The sequence below is a fragment of the Carettochelys insculpta genome, chromosome 1 (assembly GCF_033958435.1).
Source record: "Carettochelys insculpta isolate YL-2023 chromosome 1, ASM3395843v1, whole genome shotgun sequence".
Lineage (NCBI taxonomy): Eukaryota > Metazoa > Chordata > Testudines > Carettochelyidae > Carettochelys > Carettochelys insculpta.
The window spans coordinates 355,301,631-355,323,861 of record NC_134137.1 but is presented as its reverse complement, the minus strand read 5'-3'; the positions used below and the strand labels follow the sequence as shown (position 1 = coordinate 355,323,861).

Below are 22,231 nucleotides of genomic sequence, written 5' to 3'. Positions count from 1 at the left end.
TTCGAAATGAAATGTGCGCAGTTGTTCCCTGGCTGCCATTTCGAAATGAAAAGTTCTCCATGGAGCCAGCCCCCTCCCAGAGCACAGAGACACTCTGGACAGCAGCCAGAGCTCTATGGCTGTCATCTTGGGGTGCCTTACGGCTGCAGGAATGCAGAAACCCTGTCCAGGAAGCTGAGAGTGTGCTCACAGCTGTAGAAACACGAGGTGGCCAGACAACACTCCCAAGCACCCCCAGAAGGTGACACCTCATTTTGCCTGGATCAATAGCTCACAGCCAAGACCCCCAGGAACCCCATGGAGCCAAGGGTTCTAGGCGGCAGGGCTCCCAAGGCTCTGGGCAGCCCCCAAAGAGGAGGAGGGCCCTCTGGCTCAAAGCTGAGGTTCGGGATGTGCTTGCCATCTGGGGGGACGAGGACGTCCTGCTCAGGACGGAGGGGTGGAAAAGAAATGCATCCGCATTCGCACACCTCGCTGACAACCTTGCCACAAGGGGCCACCTCCTCCAGACCCCCAAGAAGGTCCAAAGTAAAGGAGCTGCAGCAGGGCTACGCATGAGCTAGGGAACTCAGCTTGGCATTCAGCGGCAGCGCTGGCCACCTGCCCCTACTTCAGGGAGCTCCACCACCAGCTGGGACCCAGGGAGACCCTGGACATGGCAGAGCCAGAGGGGTAGGGCGAGGAGCCCCAGCCAGGATCCTTGACAGCCTCCGCTACCTCAGGTCCCAATGTACCTGCTGGGAATGGGGACAACGATACTGGGAGCAAGGAACCACTGTACCTCACAGAGCCCTACGAGGGCACCATCCAGGCTACCTCCACCCCGGGCATCCCCTGAACCACCCAAAGAACCCTCAGATATGTCCAGGCTTGGGGTGCCCTGGCTATGCGGGGGGGGGTGTCCCCGACACAGCCAGCATGGGCCCAGGCATGTGGCCATGGGCCAGGGACCCGGGGACAGCCGCCATCACTATCAGGGAGGGGCCATGGACTACCAAAAGGGTCATATGCCTGGGAAGGTGGGGAGGGCTGGGGCAGCCACTCTAACAGCCCCACAATGATGCATCCCACAGAAGACAGGCCACCCCAGGTCCCCCCACCACAAGCAGGGAAGGACAGAGGTAGGGACAAGGCCACTGGCCCATGGTACCCATCCTTGTGACTGACAGGGTGCTGCCCTCTTCCCTTATGTCTTCACAGCCTCCATGTCCACCAGCCATCCCAGCCTCCTGGATGTGCCCAGGAGCCCCACAGAGGCTGAGGAGGGTGAAGGTGCGATGCCTCCCTGAACCAGGAGCTGTGGAGGGTGGAGCAGATGCTGCAGCTGGGCAGATGATTTGGCGGCAGCCCACATGGCTGCATGGTGAGAGCAGAACCACTTGCTGTACGAATGGCTCTCCATGGAGCAGGCAGCCTGAGACTGGGTGGCTGGGTATCTTGACACCCTGACCCAGGCCGTTGCCAACCGCCAGGCCCAGTTGCCCGACCCATGGATGGCCTTTCCCACAGCCCCCCCTCTGTCCCAGCCCCCCGCTCACCGGCCTCCTCCTCTGATCCTTCCAGTCCCCTGCACTCGCGGCTGTCCTCCCAGCCACCATGTCCTCAGCCAAGCAGCAGGAGCTCGCGTGCTGGCTGTGGCTGGGGGAGCCCAGCCTGTCCATGGACCCCCCCTCCCCCCCATGAGTCTGAGCCCCTAGAAACCCCAGTTCGGCCCTACCTCCCCGTTCTCCCTGCCCCATCTTAGCCCCACTGTTGTCCCCAGACCTGGGGCAGTTGCAGCTCCAGGGGCTGTCGTGGCTCCCGACCAGCCACCCCTACGGAGGACTGAGGCCCCCCACCTCCTCATGTAAATAGTCCCCCCCCCCGCCCCTCCATGTAAATAATCACATAGTCCTTTGTTTTTCAAAAAAAGTTAAATTTATTTAACAGTGGTATGTGTCTTGCCTCGTGGGGATGGTGAGGGCAGTGCATGCAGATGGGGGGTGCCGGTGGGGCAGAGGTGGGTGCAGTGGGGGTTGCGCAGAGTGGACCAGGCCAGGTCATGGGGGCTCCTGGGCAAAGGCCTTCTGAAGGGCCTCCCGCACGCGCACCCTGTCCCAGTGAGCCTGGTGACATGGGACTGCACTTGGCTGCTTGAAGTGCGGCACGGCCTCGGCTGCCAGTGCACCACAAAGAGCAGATGGTTATGTGGGTGCTGTCCAATGTGCTGATGCAATTGGGGAACCCCAGCTCTTGGGAGCTGGCCTTTGCAGTGTCCACATCCCCCAGGCAGATCAGGTGGCGCAGGAGGATCCTGTTGATGGCAGCGACAACCTGCAGGGGGTGCACGGCCCTGGGTGCCTTACCTCAAGGAGGATGACCCTGATGCTGGCCTTCCCCACCCCACATTGGTGGCCGATCGAGCGGTTGCTGCCTGGGGTGGCCAGCTTCCACACAGCGATGGCTACTTGTTTCTCCAGGGGGAGTGCGGACCGCATGCAGGTGTCCTAGTGGTGAAGTGCAGGTGCCAGCCAATGGCACAGCTCCATGAACATGGCCCAAGTCATATGGAAGATGTGGAGCCACTGCTTGTCATCCTAATCCCCGAGGATGATGTTGTCCCACCGTTCCTTGCTGGTGGGATACTGCCAGAGGCAAAGACGGGCCCAGGACAGGGGATGCTCCAGATGCACAAGGTGTGGGGGGCTGCAGGAGGTTGGCCACGTGGCAGGCAGCATGTAGCCTCAAACGGCATGCTGCCAGGGTGGCCATCAGGATGGCCATGATGTCAAGGATGTCCCCATCAGTGAAGTGCTGCTGGTACATGGCAGGAAGTAGTGTGGTGGCTAACCAAGGCCCTGTCAAGTGCTGTGCTGGAGGTTGTGTGCTGCAAGCAGCCTGGGTCCTCAGCATGTGCATGGGGGGCATGTTTGGGAGGCGCCCCTTAATAGGGCAGCTAGCCCAATGTCCAGGAAGGGCTTGCTGGCCATTCAACCCTGCCCTCACCATCTCCTGCCCTGTTTTTTCAACATGAAGCTATAGGCTTTGTAACATCTCCATTTCAAAATGAAGAGGCATCTCTTTGATGTTGAGGATTGCAACTTTGGTCAGCGTTTCGTGTGTAGTTGCTTCATTTCGAAGCGACTCACTTCAAAGTGATGGATAGAGATTACCCCTTTCGACGTCACTTCCTATTGTGGCTACAGCCACTGTGTTTGTGTTCTATTCCTAGAAAATGGGAACTTCATTGATTTGCCAATTTTTGGTTTTGCTCTCAGCCTTTGTGAGCATCACTGTAACCTGCTATGCTATCTGTGAGATATGTTTTCCTTATATAGCCATTTTCACATTGTGCTTCAGTTCTGATTTACACGTAAAGTTCTTCTTTTTATTTTATCTTTCTAGTTATTCTTCTCAGCTCTTTGTATTGATCTCTCTTGTATGTGCTATATTCAGTGAACAGCTTTTGGCTCCTTACAAATAACACAATTAACTACTCAGTCAATCATAGAATCATAGGGCTGGAAGGGACCTCAGGAGGTCATCTAGTCCAGCCCCCTGCTTCAAGCAACATCAACCCCCACTAAGTCATCCCAGACAGTACCTTGTCAAGCTGGGACTTACAAACCTCGAGGGATGGAGAATCCATCACCTCTCTAGGCAATGCATTGCAGTGCTTCACCACACTACTGGTGAAGTAGTTTTTCCTAATATCTAACCTACACGTCTCCCTCTTCAACTTTAGACCCTTACTCCTTGTTCTGCCATCTGACACCACTGAGAGCAGTTTCTCACTGTCCCCTTTAGAGCGCCCCTTCAGGAAGTTGAAGGCTGCTATTAAATCACCCCTAAGTCCTCTCTTCTGTAAACTAATCAAGCCCAAATTTCTCAGCTTCTCCTCATAGGTCTTGTGCTCCAGCCCCTTAATCATTTTTGTTGCCCTCTGCTGAACCTCCTCCAGCCCCTCCACATCCTTTCTATACTGGGTGGCCCAAAACTGGACACAGTATTCCAGATGTGGCCTCACCAGTGCCAAATAGAGGGGAACAACCAGTTCTCTAGATCTGCTCAAAATGCTCCTCCTAATGCACCCCAATATGCAGTTAGCCTTCTTGCCAACAAGGGCACACTGTTTACTCATATCCAGCCTTTCATCCACCATAACCCCTAGGTCCCTTTCCGCTGTACTGCTGCTTAGCCAGTTGGTTTCCAGTCTATAACAATGCTTGTGAGTCTTCTGCCCCAGATGCAGGACTCTACACTTCTCCTCGCTGAACCGCATGAGATTTATTTTGCCCCAGTCCTCCAATTTATCCACATCACTCTGGATTCTCTCTCTACCCTCCAATGTATCTACCTCTCCCCCTAGTTTTGTGTCATCTGCAAACTTGCTGAGGATTCAATCCAGTCCCTCATCCAGGTCATTGATAAAGATGTTGAACAACACTGGCCCCAGAACCAAGCCTTGTGGCACTCTGCTTGAAACCCACCGCTATCCAGATATTGAGCCATTGACTACTACCTATGGTCACCCCTGACCCGTCTGTCAAGCCAGCCTTCTATCCATCTTATAGTCCAAGGATCCAATCCATATTTCCTTAACTTATGGGCAAGAATGTTGTGGGAGACTGTGTCAAAAGCTTTCCTGAAGTCAAGGTATATCACATCCATTGACTTCCCCACATCCACAGAGCCTGTTACCCCATCATAGAAGCTAATCAGCTTGGTCAGGAAGGACTTGCCTTTGGTGAATCCATGTTGGCTACTTTTGATCACCTTCCTCTCTTCCAAGTGCTCCAAAATGGATTCCTTGAGGATCCCCTCCATTATTTCCCCAGGGATTGAGGTAAGGCTGATGGGTCTACAGTTCCCTGGGTTGTCCTTCTTTCCTTTTTTAAAGATGGGCACTACGTTTGCCTTTTTCCAGCTCACTTGAGGGGACGTTCAGGAGAGACCTGTCTACACTCTGGTCCCTTGCCCACAATGCCACACACAGACTGGGGAACAAGATCAAATCCTGCTGGGTTTGGAGTGAGGAGCATCAGGAACTGGGCGTGCTGGTGCCCTGCATCACCAGCACAGACCACACCATCATCACCCTGCCAGCCAGGACAATGCTGGAGAGGATCCTCAAGAACACCACTCGGTGCCACTATGCAGAGACCCTGTAGAAGAAGCTGGACCATGGGAAGGTGTTTGAGGGAACCAGCAAGTGGGATGCCAGTAATCATTTCCTCTGCACTGGATATTTCACCAACTTTGCTGACTGGCACTTCATCCATTGTGCATGACTGAACCGTTTCCCACTCAATGGTGACATCCACCATGGTGACTACGACAAGAGATGCAGAAGATGTGGTTACACAATGAGACCCTACCTGATGTCCTGTGCAGCTGTCAGATTCACTTCAGGGCCTGGCAGCTCTGCGACAATGCCATTCAGCACCACCTCGTTGCTGCCCAGCCAAAGGAACTGGGCACCATCACTGTGGACTTGCCCATCCAGGAAACCAACAGCCTGCTCAGACTGAACATTGTCATCACTGACGAGCAGGCCAAAAAGATCACCATGGTGGATGTCACTGTCCCCTTCGAGAACCAGACAGCAGCCTTTCAAGGGCTTGGGAGAAAAAGATCAAGAAGCACTCCCCGCTGGCTGACACTCTTCAATCCTGGGGCTACCCTGCTGAGATCTATGCCCTGCTAGTGGGGGTCCTGAGCTCTTGGGGACACCACAATGAGGCACTGTTAAAGGCCGGCAGCATCAGCTGCCGTTTTGCCTGCCTCATGCATCAGCTGAGTGTGTCCAACGCCATCAGGTGGTCCAGAGACATTTACACAGAGAACTTAATGGCCCACTGCCAGTACTGGGAGAAATAAGCAACCATAGGTGGCAATCCATAGGTGGCATAAAGGTAAGGAATAATTCCGTTTATGTCAATGACGTTGCACCTACTTGTTATATACATTAATTTGGCCTTGTGTTTAAGATACTGGACATCTTTTATCTAAATTATCAGTTTAAGAATCAACATTCTCTGTTCCATTTTGATGTATATGCTTTTGACTGTGTACATGACATTAAATTGCTAAAAAATATCTGTAAGTCGAGACCATATGATATCAGTATATCCAGGTATAAACTTGGTGTTATAAAAATCAGGCTTCTTTTGTACTTGTTTATGTAAAAAATTGTTTTTCAAATATTTACCTGTTTCCCAAACTATGGATTTTCCTTGCTTGAAAAGCAGAACATTATGTACTAAGTGACACAATGTTGCCATTCAGAAAGTATCAACAGGAAACATCAGTGCTACATTCCCCAGTGTAACAGATTTTTGGCCTCAGTTCTGGGTAACATCTTCCTGAGGCTGAACCCCCATAGTCTGATGTAAATACTAGTGGCTTCACCTTTGTGCCTTTGAAGTATTCTCAGTCACCTTTACCATTATTTAATAAGGATTTTATCAAAGATGAGCCCTGACGCACCACTTTGTAATATCTCTCTGGGGTCTAAGGGCCCTGCTGATTCCTTCAGACAGCTGTAGACTCACAATTTATTTTCTGGCGACACTGCTTAGAATGGAATGAGTATACTGAGCATTTGGGCAATGCCAGCTTGCACAGGGCTGGTGGCAGATGGAAAGAAATCTGCCCACTATGCCTCACCTTTCCATGAGTTGAGCCATCAATTTTCCCCATTAAGGAGTTGTCACTTGGCCCACCCTGCTGGAAGAACATTCCAGATAGCCAGGAGGGCTGGTGGTACACAATTCAAATACAAGATGCACGTTAAAAGAAAACCAAAATATAATTTGTAGGCAATTGGAAATGCATTACTCTGACTACAGCCAATTTTTTAATGACTGTAATATTTTAAGTGATTATTTTTGCCACTTCAGATTGTTCCTTAGAGAGGAGAGGTTTTTTTTTTAATTAAAATCTAGGCAGTGCAAACAGATGAGATGTGAGAAGCAGAGGAAAGAGAAATAGAATGAAGGAAATTAATTAAGGCTGCATTTTTGGCAGAGTCATAAATTAGACATTATGTCTTGCTGGAAATGAGTTATGTTGGTATTTGGAACGTCAAGATTTTAAATGTGACAGTGGGTATGTGGCCTGAACTGATGTGCATATAATTCTAATTCATATTAAATTTCTTAACCTGCTAACATATGTAAAGGTATAATTGCCTTCATTCAGAACTAACCAGCTATATGATTTTCACTACTAGGACTTCCAGGTTGAAATCCTTTCTACAAGTAAAACAAATATGACAATATGGTTTTACAGATTTTCCCATTAGGTAAATAGAGCTCCTAACATTTTCCTTTAGATTGTTGGATAATTTACAGCAGGTTACAACACTGAAAACTTGGCTAAAAAAGCAGACCATGTGCAAGTAGAGTTATCGTGTACCTTCACTTTTCAAAACAATAGGTTGAAACTTGCTCCGTAATGTACGTTTGATCATTTCTTTTTACAGATTGTCATTGAAATGTTAGCACCAGAAACAATTTGCCTTTTTATGAATCATGCAACATTAATTCTTTATTTGCAGTATTTCATGATGCATGTATAAACTGACTGTATAACTACTGCATTGCGAACTTGGGGTTAAAACTGTTTTCAGCAATAGTTTGAACGGTTATTTAACTGGTATGCTACATTAGCTGCTGATAATAGGCCACATCCTCCGTGACTGAACTGACCTTATCAACTCTGGCCCTCCTCTTGACTGGGACTCCCTCCTTTTCATGAGCCTATAAATTTAGACTCTCCTCTGGAATCCCCACTTATGCATCTGATGAAGTGGGTTTTTGCCCATGAAAGCTTATGCTCCAAAATATCTGTTAGTCTATAAGGTGCCACAGAACTTCTTGTTGTTTTTGAAGATGCAGATTAACTTGGCTACCCCTCTGATACTTAACTGTACGAGTACTGATATGTTAGAACTACTGATGTTCTAGTATTCTAACGTGTTAGTCTACAGTAGTGAGCCTGATTCTGCCCTTGCTTATCCTCGTAAAAATCAGGAGTAACTTCCTGGGAGTTAGCATAAAGCCATGTGAAAGGAGAATCACTCCTAGCAGTTTGATTCCTTTTATATTTCACCATTGTTATTCCACATGGCTTATTTTTTTCTGTATCACACAGTGAAAGATGAAGGCTTGAGACTTTGTTGTTTACAGCAACTTCTGAGAGTCATAAAACTAATGAATCTATCCACTGGGGATAGCAACAATGAAAGAGAATTCCCTGCTTGCAAAAGAACTGGAACATAAATTGTATGCTATTCACCCTCACACAGTTCTTGTGTACGGCACATGGGCTCAAGTATGCTGCACTCTACTCTGTTCTCAGCTATCTGAAAGGCTAAGAAGCCACAAATTACAAGCATATATATTAACAAATATATTAGGTCATGAGCTTTCATGGGTAAAACAAGTGGGTTGTTATTTGTGTAGTTACAGACTAACATGGTTGCACCTCTGAGAGTAAGAAGCCACAGACACCCAACTGTAAGGCCTAGCTTACACATAGCTATTGTACCAATTTAACTATTTTGGTAAAGTTAGTCATTTTTTTACCCAAATTGTTAAAATGGTAGATCCCTTTTTCTACATAGAGTTGCACAAGTATGAAGGTGCCTTACAGTGGTACAGATATTCACATACACTTACAGGAACAAGATATACAGGTTTAGGCACCTTAGCACCTTTATAACAGCATCAACACTAGGGACCTGTACCACTTTCAAACTGACATAGTTAAAGCACTACAAAACCTGTCTATAGACAAGCCCTTAGTTAGAGCAATCCAGAGGTTGTACTGTTTTCTGTTGGGGCAGGGGTGTCAAGAATAGCAGAGGTACAAAAGTAAATTCAGTCAAGCTCTTTTCTTACAAACCTAGTTCTTGCAGAACCGAAATCTTTTTCCTCAACCAATTGTTTGATAGCATTTTAAAAAACTACAATGGCAAACTACAATGTTGTTCATTTGAAATAAACGCACAGAGCATAATCAGTCCACAATGATAACAATATATAAAAAGGCTCAATGCCAGAATGTTGGTGGTGAAAAAGAACACTTAGTTAAAAAAATGTCACTCACTTTTTAATTAATGGTTCAGTGGAGACTTGGATTCTGACCTGTTTTTGCCATTGTTATAGTTTACCCTGGTTTTTTTGCCAACATTTTGTGCATTTATGTGCATGATGTCTCTGCCTGCTGATATATAGCAATGCACATTCGGGGAAAAAATGGAGAAATTCCCAGAACTGACTGTCCAAATCACTGAAGCATTGAGGGTTGGGGAAAGGACATGTGTTTAGCCAGTTAGTTGGTGACACCTCCACATGTGGCACAGTAACTGGCATATTTTTGTCATACATGGCAAATGCCTACTTAATTAAGAAAAACTGGATTACAGATGTACTTCAAAGGTATTCTTTTAGTTCAAACTCTGATCCCTCTTCCGACTGACATTTTAAAAAATTAGATTGGTGTGAATTAAGTCAATCTCCATTCTACACATCATGCCTGTGCATAAATGGCAGAAATATGTGGGAGAGCATGGAATGTCGGTACAAAGGTCTTTCATAATTAACAAAACAGGGGTCATGCACGCTTGGGCTATGTTTAGACTACAGGGATTTGTCAACAGAAGTTTCTGTGAGAAGATATCTTCTGTCAAAACTTCTGTTGACAGATTGAGGCCAAACTGCGAAGAGAATCGCAAGAGCAATCTACTCTGTCTACAGAGAGTGGCTGGACTGTCTGGCTGCTCTATCAGAAAAACGTCCAACTGGAAGCACAGCAGACAGGGCTGCCTGTTGTCCTGGAAGTCCTGTCGCTTGACAGAGGGCCCCCCAGAACATCGATCCAGCTTTCTGTTGACATATCTCTGTAAACAGAGGTGTTATTCCTTGTGGAGAGTGGGGTGCATCTATCAATAAAAGTGCTGGTCAACAAAAGTGCTGCTTTCTGTCAATTTATTGTTGAGAGAATGCCTTGGAAATCTGGATGCTCATCAGGTTTTATCCCTCCAGTGGATAACGCACAGGGAAACAATTAAAAAACAATCCACAGTGCTCAGCACAACTCTGACAGCATGAGCCTATTTGATCCGGACAGCATGTCTTGATCTCTCCTTTTCTATCAGAAGGGAATATGGATGAGTTCCTGTTCTCTGAAAGTTGGCTGCATTAAGGAAATGGTACATGGGGAAACAGATTAATATGCATGAGCATAGGTTTGCAACTGATGATCTAGTTGAAAAACATGCCATAGAGCAGCTGCTTTGTTTAGGATGGATCACAGGGTGGGAGTGTATCTGAGAAAGAATGACTATATGGAATGCTCACAGTACATATAGCAATCTTTTTTTAAATGTTCTTTCTTTCATTTCCTTTGTTTCTCTTGAGGTTTCCTTCCCCTTGTCCTATGAAATTAGGCAGCATGACGGTGTAAATTTTTCAAGTAGTTTTTGAGAGGACTAGAACATTTGCCCTACCACTTTCTATATGCACAACATAGATTGAAATCTGACTGATGTTTGCAAGTATCAGATAATTTGAGGAGGGAAAACCATTGGAAGACTGAAGTGGAATTCAAGGAAGATTTTAAGATCAAACTATACAACATGCTAATAAAGGGGGAGCACAAACATGGCAGGTAGTGATATTTGTATAGCCATGGTAAGTTGGATATCAGATCAGGAACTTAATGGTTTGAAATGGAGAATACTGGAGTGCTGCAAAGACTTGATTTTAGGACTGATTAAGACTGATTTTGTGAACTGCATATATCCATCTAAAAGAGAGTGCTGAAAGGTATTGAATGTAGTATGGTAATGAAATTTGTTTATTTTGCATTGGCCACCATGAATTACACCAATATCAAGTTTCAGAGGGGTAGCCTTGTTATTCTGTTTCAGCAAAAACAATGAGAAGTCCCATGGCACTGCAAAGGCTAACAAATTTATTTGGGCGCAAGCTTTGGTGGGCTGTATCGTACCCAGCTCCAGTACTGAAGAATCGACTTATGCTTCTGAGGAAGTGGGTTCCTGCTCACAAAAGCTTATGCCCATATAAGTTTGATAGTCCTAAGGTGCACAATTTGTTAGTCCTTCAGGACTCACAAAAATCAAGGTGGCCATTGCTGATGCCCCTGAACATCTTGCCTGAAACCTTCCAGCAGAGGTTCTGCACTGACAATTCCCGTCTGGTACTAGGCCTCAGGCTATTGCACAAAGTCTGGAGGAACACTGCTGGTGGTCCAGCCAGAGAACTGCACAGGGATTCAGGTGGAAGAGAAGATCATCATGTTCATGCAGCTCCTCCTCACAAAGGTGTGTGAACGGGTGGGTCCCAAAACTTTGGCAGAGACCATTGCTCTGGTGGAGACTTATCTGAATTAGAGACATCAAAGGTTGGTTCAGCACTGCAGAGCCCCAAATGCAAGCTGAAGACGTCTCAGGGAACTTGCCAGGAAGCCAACCCTTAGCTAACCAGGTGTCTTGGGAGAATTAAGGACAGACCCACATTCTGCTGAGGGCCTGTGAGCACTGGCAGAACTCCTTGATGTCAAAAGCTAAAGAGAAGAGCACCTTCTTTCCTCTTTTTGTATGGCATCAATTTAAGACAATGTCCTTCGGGCTCCATGAAGCCATGGCCACCTTTTGGTGGTGGATGCATAAAGCATTGCAGCTGCCTGGATCACATGCTGCTCCCTACATTGATGATAACCCCATCTACAGAAAAGGGTGGGCTGACCATAAGGTACTACTTCTTTTGTATGGTGATAGTGGAACAGTGAAAGCATCAGCATGACTACATTTTTATCTTGAATTCACTTGACCTCCAGGATTAGGATGGACAGCAGTACTACAAATTCTTAAAGAGACAGAATTGCCAGACAACCCAACCAAGTTGCTGACAGGAGACCCCAGAATTCACCTATCTGGGTTATGCTGTGGGAGGGTGACACACCCTCTACTAGGCAAAGCCCAAGCCCTAACAGACTGCTCTACCATCTCCTCTGAGAAGCGAATTCTCTGGTTCCTGGGATTAGCAGGGTACTATTGTGATTCATCTCGAACTTTGTCTCCGTTACTGTCCTTTAATAGCTCTGATAAAAGATTCTGCACCCAAAAGGACTGGGGCAGCCTGCAGGTGCATTGGAGGATAGAATTAAAATTCAAAGTGACCTGGATAAACCGGAGAAGTGGTCTGAAGTGAATAAGATGAAATTCAATAAGGACAAATAAAAAGTACTCCACTTATGAAAGAACCATCAGTTGCATACATACAAAATGGGAAATAATTGTCTATGATGGAGTATTGTGGAAAGAGGTCTGGGCAACTGGGGAGGGTCATAACAGATCCCAAGCTAATATGAAGAAACAATGTAACACAAATGAAAAAAAAGGAAATATTATTCTGCGATGTAACAATAGCAGGGTGTTGTAATCAAGACATGAGCAGTAATTTTTCTACTCTACTCTATGCTGATTAGACCTCACCTGGAGCATTGGGTCCTGTTCTGGGCATTGCACTTCAGGAAAAACAGGAACAAATTAGAAAAACTCCAGAAAAAAGCAACAAGAATGATTGAAGGTGATTGAAAAAATGGGTTTCTTTAGTCTAGAAAAGGTAACACTGACAGGGGTCACGATAACAATTTTGAAGTACAGGTTCCACTTCCCAAAACTGGTATTCTCTGGTCTGGCAACATCCATGGTCTGGCAGAACCATGCATGTTACAGGACCAGAAAGTCCTTGGACCTGAGGATGTTCTGGCCCCAGTGCCTCAGGGCTGGAGCCACACCAGCAGCCCAGCTGGGGCTGAAGCTGGTACCCCAGGACTAGTGCTGTGGCCAGCAGCCTGGCCTGACTGGAACCAGCCTCTGCAGGGCCAGCAGCCGGGGCCATGTCCAGCAGCCCAGTTACATCTGGGATTGGGCCAATGCAGGCCAGACTGGAGGGGGAGTGGGGATGGGGGACAGTGGGGGCTGGGGCCGCTGGCAAGGAGGGGCAGCAGACTGGAGGGAGGCAGACAGACTTCCCTGCTTTGGGACTGCTCTGGTCTACAGAGTGCTGGATGAGGGAGGTGCAACCTGTAAATTAAAAGCTCTTACAAGGAGAAGGGAGAAAAATTGTTATCCTTAAATCCAGAGGGTAAGAGAAGAAGCAATGGACTTAAATTGCAGGAATGGTGATTTAGTTTGGACACTAGGAAAAGCTTTCTTCCTATCAGGATGATTAAGCACTGGAATAAATTGCCCAGGGAGGTTGTGGAATCTCCATTATTGGAGATTTTAAGAGCAGGTTAGACAAACACATGTCAGGGATGTTCTAGATAATATTTAGTCCTGCTATAAGCGCAGGGGACTGCACTAGATGTCTTCTTAAGATCTCTTCTACTTCTACAATTCAATGGTAAGTAACTTTTCACTTGCTAAATTACCCAATTTTTGCATGAAGCTTAACCACAGTCATGTGCTGGAACTACACAAGTGTAATTAAAAAAAACAACAACATACAGCTCTGCTTGATAAACATGTATATGATGGTTATGTGCCTTCCAGGTACAATAAGGGAAGATTTTTTGTGCAACAAAATTCAATTTCTTTTTGTTTTTTGTTTTTTTTGGTTATTTTCCCCTTTTTAAAATCCTACATACACTTTAAAAGCCACATCTTCTCCATGTTCAACTCCTTTAAACAGTAACTCTATGGCTATGTCTACACTACAGCAGTCCTTTGAAAGAAGTTCTTTTGGAAGACCTTTTCCAAAAAATCTTTGGAAAGATCACAGCTGCACACAAGAAGTGGATTGAAAAAGCAATCTGCTTTTTTGGAAGACAGCAGCTACAAAGCCCCAGCCACTCTTTCAAAAGAATGGGCCAGGAAACGCTGCAGATGGGGTCTCATGGCCACCAAGTCCTTGTGGGAGCTCTGGCCATGGGCTCCCCTAAAAGGCCCCTCCCAAACACTCCCTCCCTGCACACGCTGAGGCCTGCCTAGCTGACTGAAGCAAAGCAGAGCCAGTGCAGGCATCACAAACTGGGAGCTCCCAGCTATGGACCCACGGCAGCTCCTGGGCCAGCACTGCATCCACGCCCTGCTCAGGCTGCTGGCCTCTGTCATTGCAGCCACCCTTAAGCTCCTCCTGTTGGAGAGACCTTCCTCAGGGAACAAGAAGCCCAACCCCCAAGCCATACCCCTTCTGGGGTGATCAGGCACATCTGGGTGGTCTGGCTGGACAGGACCGACTGGTCCTCCTCTGTCCCTGGCTCCTCCTTGGTTACAACTGGGGGCTCCTCTGCAGTAGTGTCGAGTGTGGTTTGGAGGGGCACAGGTGTCCTCACTGCCAAGGGGGCTGTGGAGCTCCCGATAGAAGAGGCAGGTGGAGGGGCCTGCTCCTGAGTGCCTGGCTGTGTCTCTGGCCCAGGTGTACCCCGGTGCAGCTCCTTAACCTTGGAGTGCTCCTGCTCAAAGGTCTGGGTGGGGTGTCCCCAGACCACCAGGCTGGTGGCCAGCCAGCCATAGGCGGGAGCATTCTGCCTCTTGCCAGATATCTCCCTCAAGATGTCTTCATCATGTCAGAGGCCCAGGAGGTCCTGGAGCTCAGGCACTGTCCATAAGGCAGACCTCCTTTTGGTGGCCTGGACGGGGTCCTGAGACCCCTTGTCTGGCTCCCTGGGAGGCCCTTGGGGGCTACAGGGCAGCTGGTTCTCACTCATGGTTAGAATGATTGCTGCAGGGAGTGGCCATGAGGGCACGGTGCTGCTTGGGTCATCCCCTTGCTGCCTTCGTGCTGTCAGCTTCTTGCCACGGGGTCTCCAGGGTGCCCTGCACCTTTAAGGCAGCCAGATGCAGGGAGCATAGAGTTCTGATAGCATTGGCCAGGGCATGTTCAAGCTCCAGCTGGCTGGCACCATGGAGGACTCCTCTTCTGAGAAAACAGCCTCCGGAGCGTACATGCTATTCTTTTTGAAAGATTCTTTCAGAAAGGTGCTCTTCCTACCTGGAAGTGGAAGAGGTCTGCCAGAAAAAGTTCTGCATTCTTTCAATTTGATAATGAAAGAGAGTCTACACCCCAGGAATACCAGTCCTGGAACCTCTCCGCGCAACAAAGCCCGCTGCCAGCTTTGTCCACATATCTTCTCTGGAAATACCATCACTGGACCTAACCAGGTTATTCACAGAATCATGGGCACATTCTCAGGTTCCTCAACTAACATCATATATGCCATCATGTGCCAACAATGCCCAGATACTTCGTACATTGGACAGACTTCTAACTCCCTTAGACAAAGGGTTAATGGGCACAAAACAGACATAAAAACACTCCAGATCCACAAACCGGTTAGTCAACATTTTAATGGAGTGGGCCATTCTGTTAATGACTTAAGAGTTTGTGTGTTACTGAAGAAAAATTTTCGCACCACTATTCAAAGGGAGACAGATGAGATGTCTTTAAAATTCAAATTCTGCACATTAACATGTGGTTTGAACCGTGATGGTAATTTTCTGAGTCACTATAGGGGCTTGTTTGCATACTTGGCTTAATCTAATTCTTAACCTCCCCAACCCCACCCCTCTACTCTCTGATTTGCTCACCTTGATCATTTTTTTCTGATTAGTCCTCCTTGCTTACTGTTTTTGGTTCTCTGTGCTTTAAATATTAAGTCTGTTCTGGTATGGCTATGGTCTGAAGAAGTGGGTCTGTCCCACGAAAGCTCACCTAATAAATTATTTTGTTAGTCTTTAAAGTGCTACTTGACAGCTTTTTTGTTTTGATAGTATATAGACTAATACGGCTCCCTCTCTGTTACGATTTTGTGTGTAGATACGCCATGGGTTTTCTTCAAAAAAAGCCCGGCTTTTTTGAAAAAACCCTCTAGTGTATACATAGCCTACATATGCTTAAACTGATATGTGTAAAGGAATCTTTAGCTCCTGAAAAAAAATTACTTGTATTATTAAATAGAAGTCCTGTTGCCTGACTGTATTATCTGCATTCTTGAGCAGCTATCTTCAGTGAGACTCCATGCAGAGTAAGGCACTATTCAGCATCAGAGGGTATTACAATTTGGCCCCTGAATTTTAAAAGCACTGATCCCCATCAGCTGATAGCTGCAGTGTCTGCCGCACATCAGTCCTTCCTTTATTTCAAGGTTTTCTTAATTGGTGAACAGGGGTTACGTATTCTTAAACATCACAGAAGAGATTGAAAGCACAAGATAAAAACCACTGTAGGAAATGACGAGTAAATACACTAAACAAGCAGGATGGGATTACATTACAAAATCTCATATGCAGAAATTTTCAATTTAATGTAAATTACTTTTCTGAAGCAAAGAAGATGATTGCACTTTATCATGTACTTTATCATGCACTTTATCATGATTGCAACATGTAGCAGAAACAGCATTTATTTCTACAAAGGCTTATCAGAGGCCATACAAGTTTTATTATGGGGGGAAAGAATGAAGCCATAAACACTACCTCACTGCCCTGAATTCCACATCTGTTTCCTGTGCACTTGCCAAAACACTACCAATGCCATTAGTGAATGTTGACGACACAACTGCTTTTTTTGTGAACGAGCAATAAGATGCAAACAGCAAGTTGTTTGCTATTCAAGCTTGGGTATATTTTGTGGCATAAATAGGAAGATTCTAACAGATTTCCACACTAAGGCTGTGTCTACACTACCCCTCCCTTTCAGAAGGGGCATGTAAATACAGCTGATCGAAAATGCAAGTGAGGGTGTATTTAAATATCTCGTGCCTCATTTGCATAGTCCTGTGGGATCTTGCTTCTGAAAGGGGCTGCTTTCGAAACACAAACAGCTAGGTAGATGGAGTTTCTTCAAAAGGAAGCTCCACTTTCAAAAGCACCCTTCTTCCCAATTTTTTTGGGGGAAGAAAGGTGTTTTTGAAGATGGGGTTTCCTTTAGAAGGAACCCCGTATACACGGCTGTTTGTGTTTCAAAAGCAGCCCCTTTTAGAAGCAAGATACCACAGGAGTATGCAAATGAGGCATGAGATATTTAAATCAGTGCCTCATTTGCATTTTCGATCGGCTCCATTTACATGCCCCTTCCAAAAGGGAGGGGTAGTGTAGACACAGCCAAAGAGATCTCATTGCAGTCAATAGGAGTTCTGTGTATGGAGGAAGTGTAGAGTCAGGCCAACAGAGAGCATGCCCATGTACTCACCAAACAGCCTGCAGCCTTTTTATCTCACCAGATCTCACACACTAAGCAGGCTCATGATAGCAATGGAAGACTCCTGATGAGCTATTTGGTGATATGGGAAATATTAGTGATGTAGATAACACTCATATTGTATATCACAAATATTGTTTTATATATATAAAATGAGATATTTCAGGGTTTTTGTGCATGTATTCTCTATTGGATCACCTCACACCAGCTGAAGTCTTTGCAATTCTGTCACTTTCAGTGGGGCTGCCTAATGAAGAGGATAAAACTATGGACAGCAAATGGAAATTCTCCATTAATTCCATTGGCAGAAGTCAGTATTTTGGGATCAGAAGGCACAGACATGTATTCCTCATGCCACTCCATCTGTATGTGTAATGCAGTAGATGCATTATATTCATCTAAGTAGCACTGAGGAAAAATGTGGGGAGAGATAAATTTGTATAAATTTGAGTATTTTTGTTTTGAGTTCACTGACTTCAAGAAATATTGTTTACAATGATTGTATGATATGTAATGTCACATTCATTCTCATTAGCATAATTTCTGTTGTCATAATAATATAAAACAGAAGGGAATTGCATGCGTAGGTGATGAAGCAGGTATAATTGGCAGCAATACTACCCTTTGGCTGACAAATACAATGGGAAACATTTAGCGGAGAGATTTGTATTCATTTCAACAGTTTTGTACTGTTTTGCTAAAAGGAAAAGTTATATGTTTTCTGTTACATGACCTTTGACATGACAATTGTTACAAACCCGTTTAATTTCGATAAATTGCAGAAAAGTTTGAGTTAGATGTAACAGGCAAAAGGCCAAATTCTACTTCAAAGAGGATTAAAGAAAAAAGAGCCAAATTTGGGAGTGGGGGAGGGGTCTCAATATGCTCTTCTTCATTCAAAATTTGGATGAAATGGATTTTTCCATTACTACATGCATTCATTTTCTTTAAAAGTACAAAACAAAATTAAGCAAACCTTAACTGTGGCCCCAGGGAAGAAAAGCCAGTTGCCAGTGTCCACAGGATCAAGATTATCTTCCAAGACAATTTGTCTGTGGGCAGCATTTATGATCAGAATGTTGTCCAGTGCCCAGCAGGCTTCATACACTTCACCAGCATGTACATATTCCTGTTTCCATTGAAACTGAATGTTCTCTCCTTTGGCATTTTCAGGAAGGTACAGGATATGGATGACAGTGCTGACATTGGAAGGGGCTCTGCAGAACATCAAGATACAAAATCACATCGAGATCCAGCCAGTGAAAGTGATTTACCAGATGTTATATAGCTACACCCAGGTCCTAATATGTACATAGATTTTTCACCCTAAACCAAAAATAGTTTTAACGAGCATGGAGTTCAAGCATCAATCAAGGTAATCCTCTCTAAAATGCATTAGAAAATGAACAGAAATAAACATTCAATAAAAAATCAAATGGTACTTCACTGAATGTTACATAACGTTCTAGAGAAACCAAACTGATTTTATTATTTACAACAGATACCATTAAAGTCAGGATTTGCCAACAGATTTTACATGGTGGGATCTGACATTTTACAGTTTTAGCTTTTGCTTAGAACAGAAAATAATTGTAGTAGCCATACGGTATCTCTCACAAATTTTGACATGCTAACAGCAACCACTGAATATCTCATTATAAAAGAACATACTGCTTTATAAACCACAGTGGAGGGCACAGGCCTTGCACCAGAATTTAAATTTAGCTCAACCAAACACAAAGCAATAGGTGTAAAAGGGCTTGCAGACCACAGAAAGAGGGACTAATGAAAGAAATGTGTTTTGAAACAGAGATGAAGGCTATCTGGTGAACCAGAAATAAGAGGCTGTTTCATATAAACTGAATATACTGCCCCTCCTTCTTAGCTGCCAGATTTTACTTTTATTTATAAGAGGGAGGAAGCCACTTTCAATAAATTGAATGATGATCAAAATCCCTTTCCTAATCCAATCTGGGTTGCCAGCTATATAAAGTTTCAAATTACCCAAGATAGAGGCCTCACCAAATAGAAGGGGATGATTTTTAAATTGAGTAGACATGTTACACTAAATATTTTTGGCTGCCACAATGGCTGGTAATTGTTCTGTAGGGAGCTGGTAGTAAACAGAGTGCAGCACATTGGATGGAAGGTAAAAGGAGCTTCCCACTGGAGCCAGTCCAGAGCTCTGCAGCATGAGGGAATGAACAACCCTGCTAGTTTGCTAGGAATTATTGCCTGATGCTCAAGTTTAAAGTTGGGAAATCTAAAACAACCCAGTTTGACAGGGAGCAGTAATCTCTGTAAGGAGATTCTGGATCTGTTATAAGCACAATACAAGGATGTGAGCTAATTTTGGTAACATAGAAGGAAGGAATATGGATAGGGAGGTACTTGGTAATAAAAAGGATACTAGGAAGAGTATTCGTTTTCAGTACGCTTTTTCCATTGAGCTCAGCCAGCTGGTAAATCATTACTGTAAACAGCTTTGTAGAATTTCAAAATTTGATGACTGAACTCTTTTTTGACTGGTAAATTGTCCTTGTTCTGATCTGGGTGATACTCTCTGGGACCTTTGACCTCTCACTTTTAATCTGTATGTGAGAATTTTTCCTGCTTTCCCCCTCAACAGCCAGTATGTTTGAGTCTAAAAAGAGCAAATTCTGCTTATGCTGAAGTCTGTTTACATCGTGCCAAAGATTGTCTAATTTTTCAAAGATTTTCTGGGGGGAAGGGGAGGGTCTTGTGATGTAGTGGGGGATATGTGTGCATATGTGTGTGGCTCAGAGAGGCTGTTTCTACACATGCCACTTTCTCTAGACTCCAAAATCATGTGCCCTTATGCTAATGAGGCACCAGAAATTTACATATGTGCCTCAATAGCATATTTTGGGCCGTTTATTAGCATGCCACTTTTGGAGAATAGTGGCACATATAGAAACAGCCAGAGGGTGTGGGGCTCCTGCTGAGGGTAACCTAGGAGACCAGGTGACACCTCTTTACTGAAGACAAAGGGGGAAGCGGAGCCTGAGGGTTTTGAATTGGAACCGGGAGTAGGAAAGCAGTTAGTCTGTGGGAGAGACAAAGGAGGGGGCAAGCACCCCGCTTGGGGGCCCCCTTGGGGCCTCCTCTCTCCAAAATGGATTGGACTGGCTGTCTCTGCCTGCTATGCTGACACCTTTGTATGATGCTGTGTCCCAGTTCTCCTGCAGAGTGAGAGTCACTCCTGCCTGTGGATGGGGTGCAGAGCTTGGAGCCCCCTGGACCCCATGACAGGTCAAAATACATTTAGTTAGAGTGCACAGTATCAAAGATCTTAGCATTCTCCAGCAAAAATCTACTCTCCTCATCTTTGTTTATACCTAGAATTTGTGAAATTGAGTCTCTTTTGAAATACTATTGTGACAACATTTCTTCTTTTCTATTTCTTACTTCACCCCTTTGATATTCCAGGCAACACAATTTATAATATTATCCATAAGGAGTGCCGAGCTATTGTTAGTTTCAGACCTAGGTAAAGTTTACCTGGTTTTCCCCTCACTGCACTGGATTATGAAGGGGTGTGGACATGGGAGATCAGGAAAGGCAGAAAGGTATAACATGAGAAACAGAAAAACTGAGAAAAAGAAATTATCAACATTGAGCAAGGATTACTTAAAACTAGAGGCCCTGTTGCAGCTCCACTTGAGAGTTGCTGTCGGGCTAGAAGAAAGTTCTAGACAGAAACTTGTTGTAATACACATTCACAGCATATGGGCTGGGCCCCATGCCCAGTGGCTGGAGAGGGGCTGGGGCTGGCACGGCATGCGGGGGTGCTCTGTCAGGGGGCTGGGCTGGGCTTCAGAATGGCTGGGGGAGAGGCTGGAGCTGGCACAGTGCATGGCGGGAGTGGGAACATGGTAGAACCTTGCCTAGACAGACAGACAGATGGACACAGAAAAAATAATATATATGTTATATTGAAATAGGAACCTAAGGCAAGGAAACTTGCAGGAGGATGGTCCGATCACTTGCTCCCTACAAAACACCCAACTAGGACATAAATAGATTCCCTTTAAATTTATAAGGAGGAAATAATCTCATGTCGAGAAGCCGTAGTTTCTCCACAATTCACAGCAAAAAAGGAGGAAGATGGCAACTTAAGATCAAGTCTACAGTGGCTACGTAAGAAAGGCATACATATTACTTAGTCCAACATACTTGCACTATTTGCTGATAAAGGTTTAGTAGCAAAACAGTTCTGTTTAAATCTCTTCCCCCAAACCATGTCCAGGCTGGGTTAAAAAGCAAGTGTCAACTTAAATCAGCATAACAGCTTTTCGACTTAACAAAAATAAAAAGTAAAGAACATGCACAATTACTGAAAAACCACTGACAATCTTATACCTACACTTTCTCAGTAATCTGGTGACTCATAACCAGCAATAATAATTATTATTGGATAGGATTTTAGGAGAGCAGATTTCTTTGCAGATGGAGACTTGAAAAGATTCTTTATTAGCAAATCTAAACAATGTATGTCTTATAAATCTGTATTTAGGGAAAATAAACTCAATATTTCCAGATGGTAAACACTCTGCAGAGAGGGATAGGAGATAAAAAAAAGATAGGAGAAATGCTTGGAAAGGGTACTGGGGAGGGAGAATGCCTCAGATAGAAAACAAAAATCACACATCTCTTTTGAACCTTGCAGGTGTAAGAAGTCCTCAGGTCTGGTGAAATGAGTGGCATGGCATCATGAAGCTTGGTAGGGCATGGTAGATGCAAGCAAAGCAGGTGTATTCAATTTACAACACACCAGCCAACAGCAGCGGAAGGAACCTGCGGCTACTTCCTGACTGGATGAATGAAGGGTCAAGATTCAAACAAAAATGGGCTCCTTCTCCCCAGCCAGCTCTCTCTGTTGGTGAACCAGGGAAGTCCACAGAAATGAACCTATGGCTGCTGCTACACCACCATTCTTCCGTCGGAGGTGCCATGCTAATGAGGCAATTTGATTGGAGTAAGGGAATGTT

At 45.2% G+C, this 22,231-nt stretch overlaps 1 protein-coding gene across 1 annotated transcript in view; it reads right to left on the bottom strand.

Annotated features, from left to right (window-relative positions):
• Positions 1-22,231, bottom strand: part of RELN (reelin) — a 543,431-nt gene that overhangs the window by 215,972 nt on the left and 305,228 nt on the right. Inside the window, exon 10 of the mRNA XM_075016845.1 lies at positions 18,196-18,436. Coding sequence (XP_074872946.1) covers positions 18,196-18,436 — 241 coding nt within the window. The remainder of the gene's footprint in view (positions 1-18,195; positions 18,437-22,231) is intronic.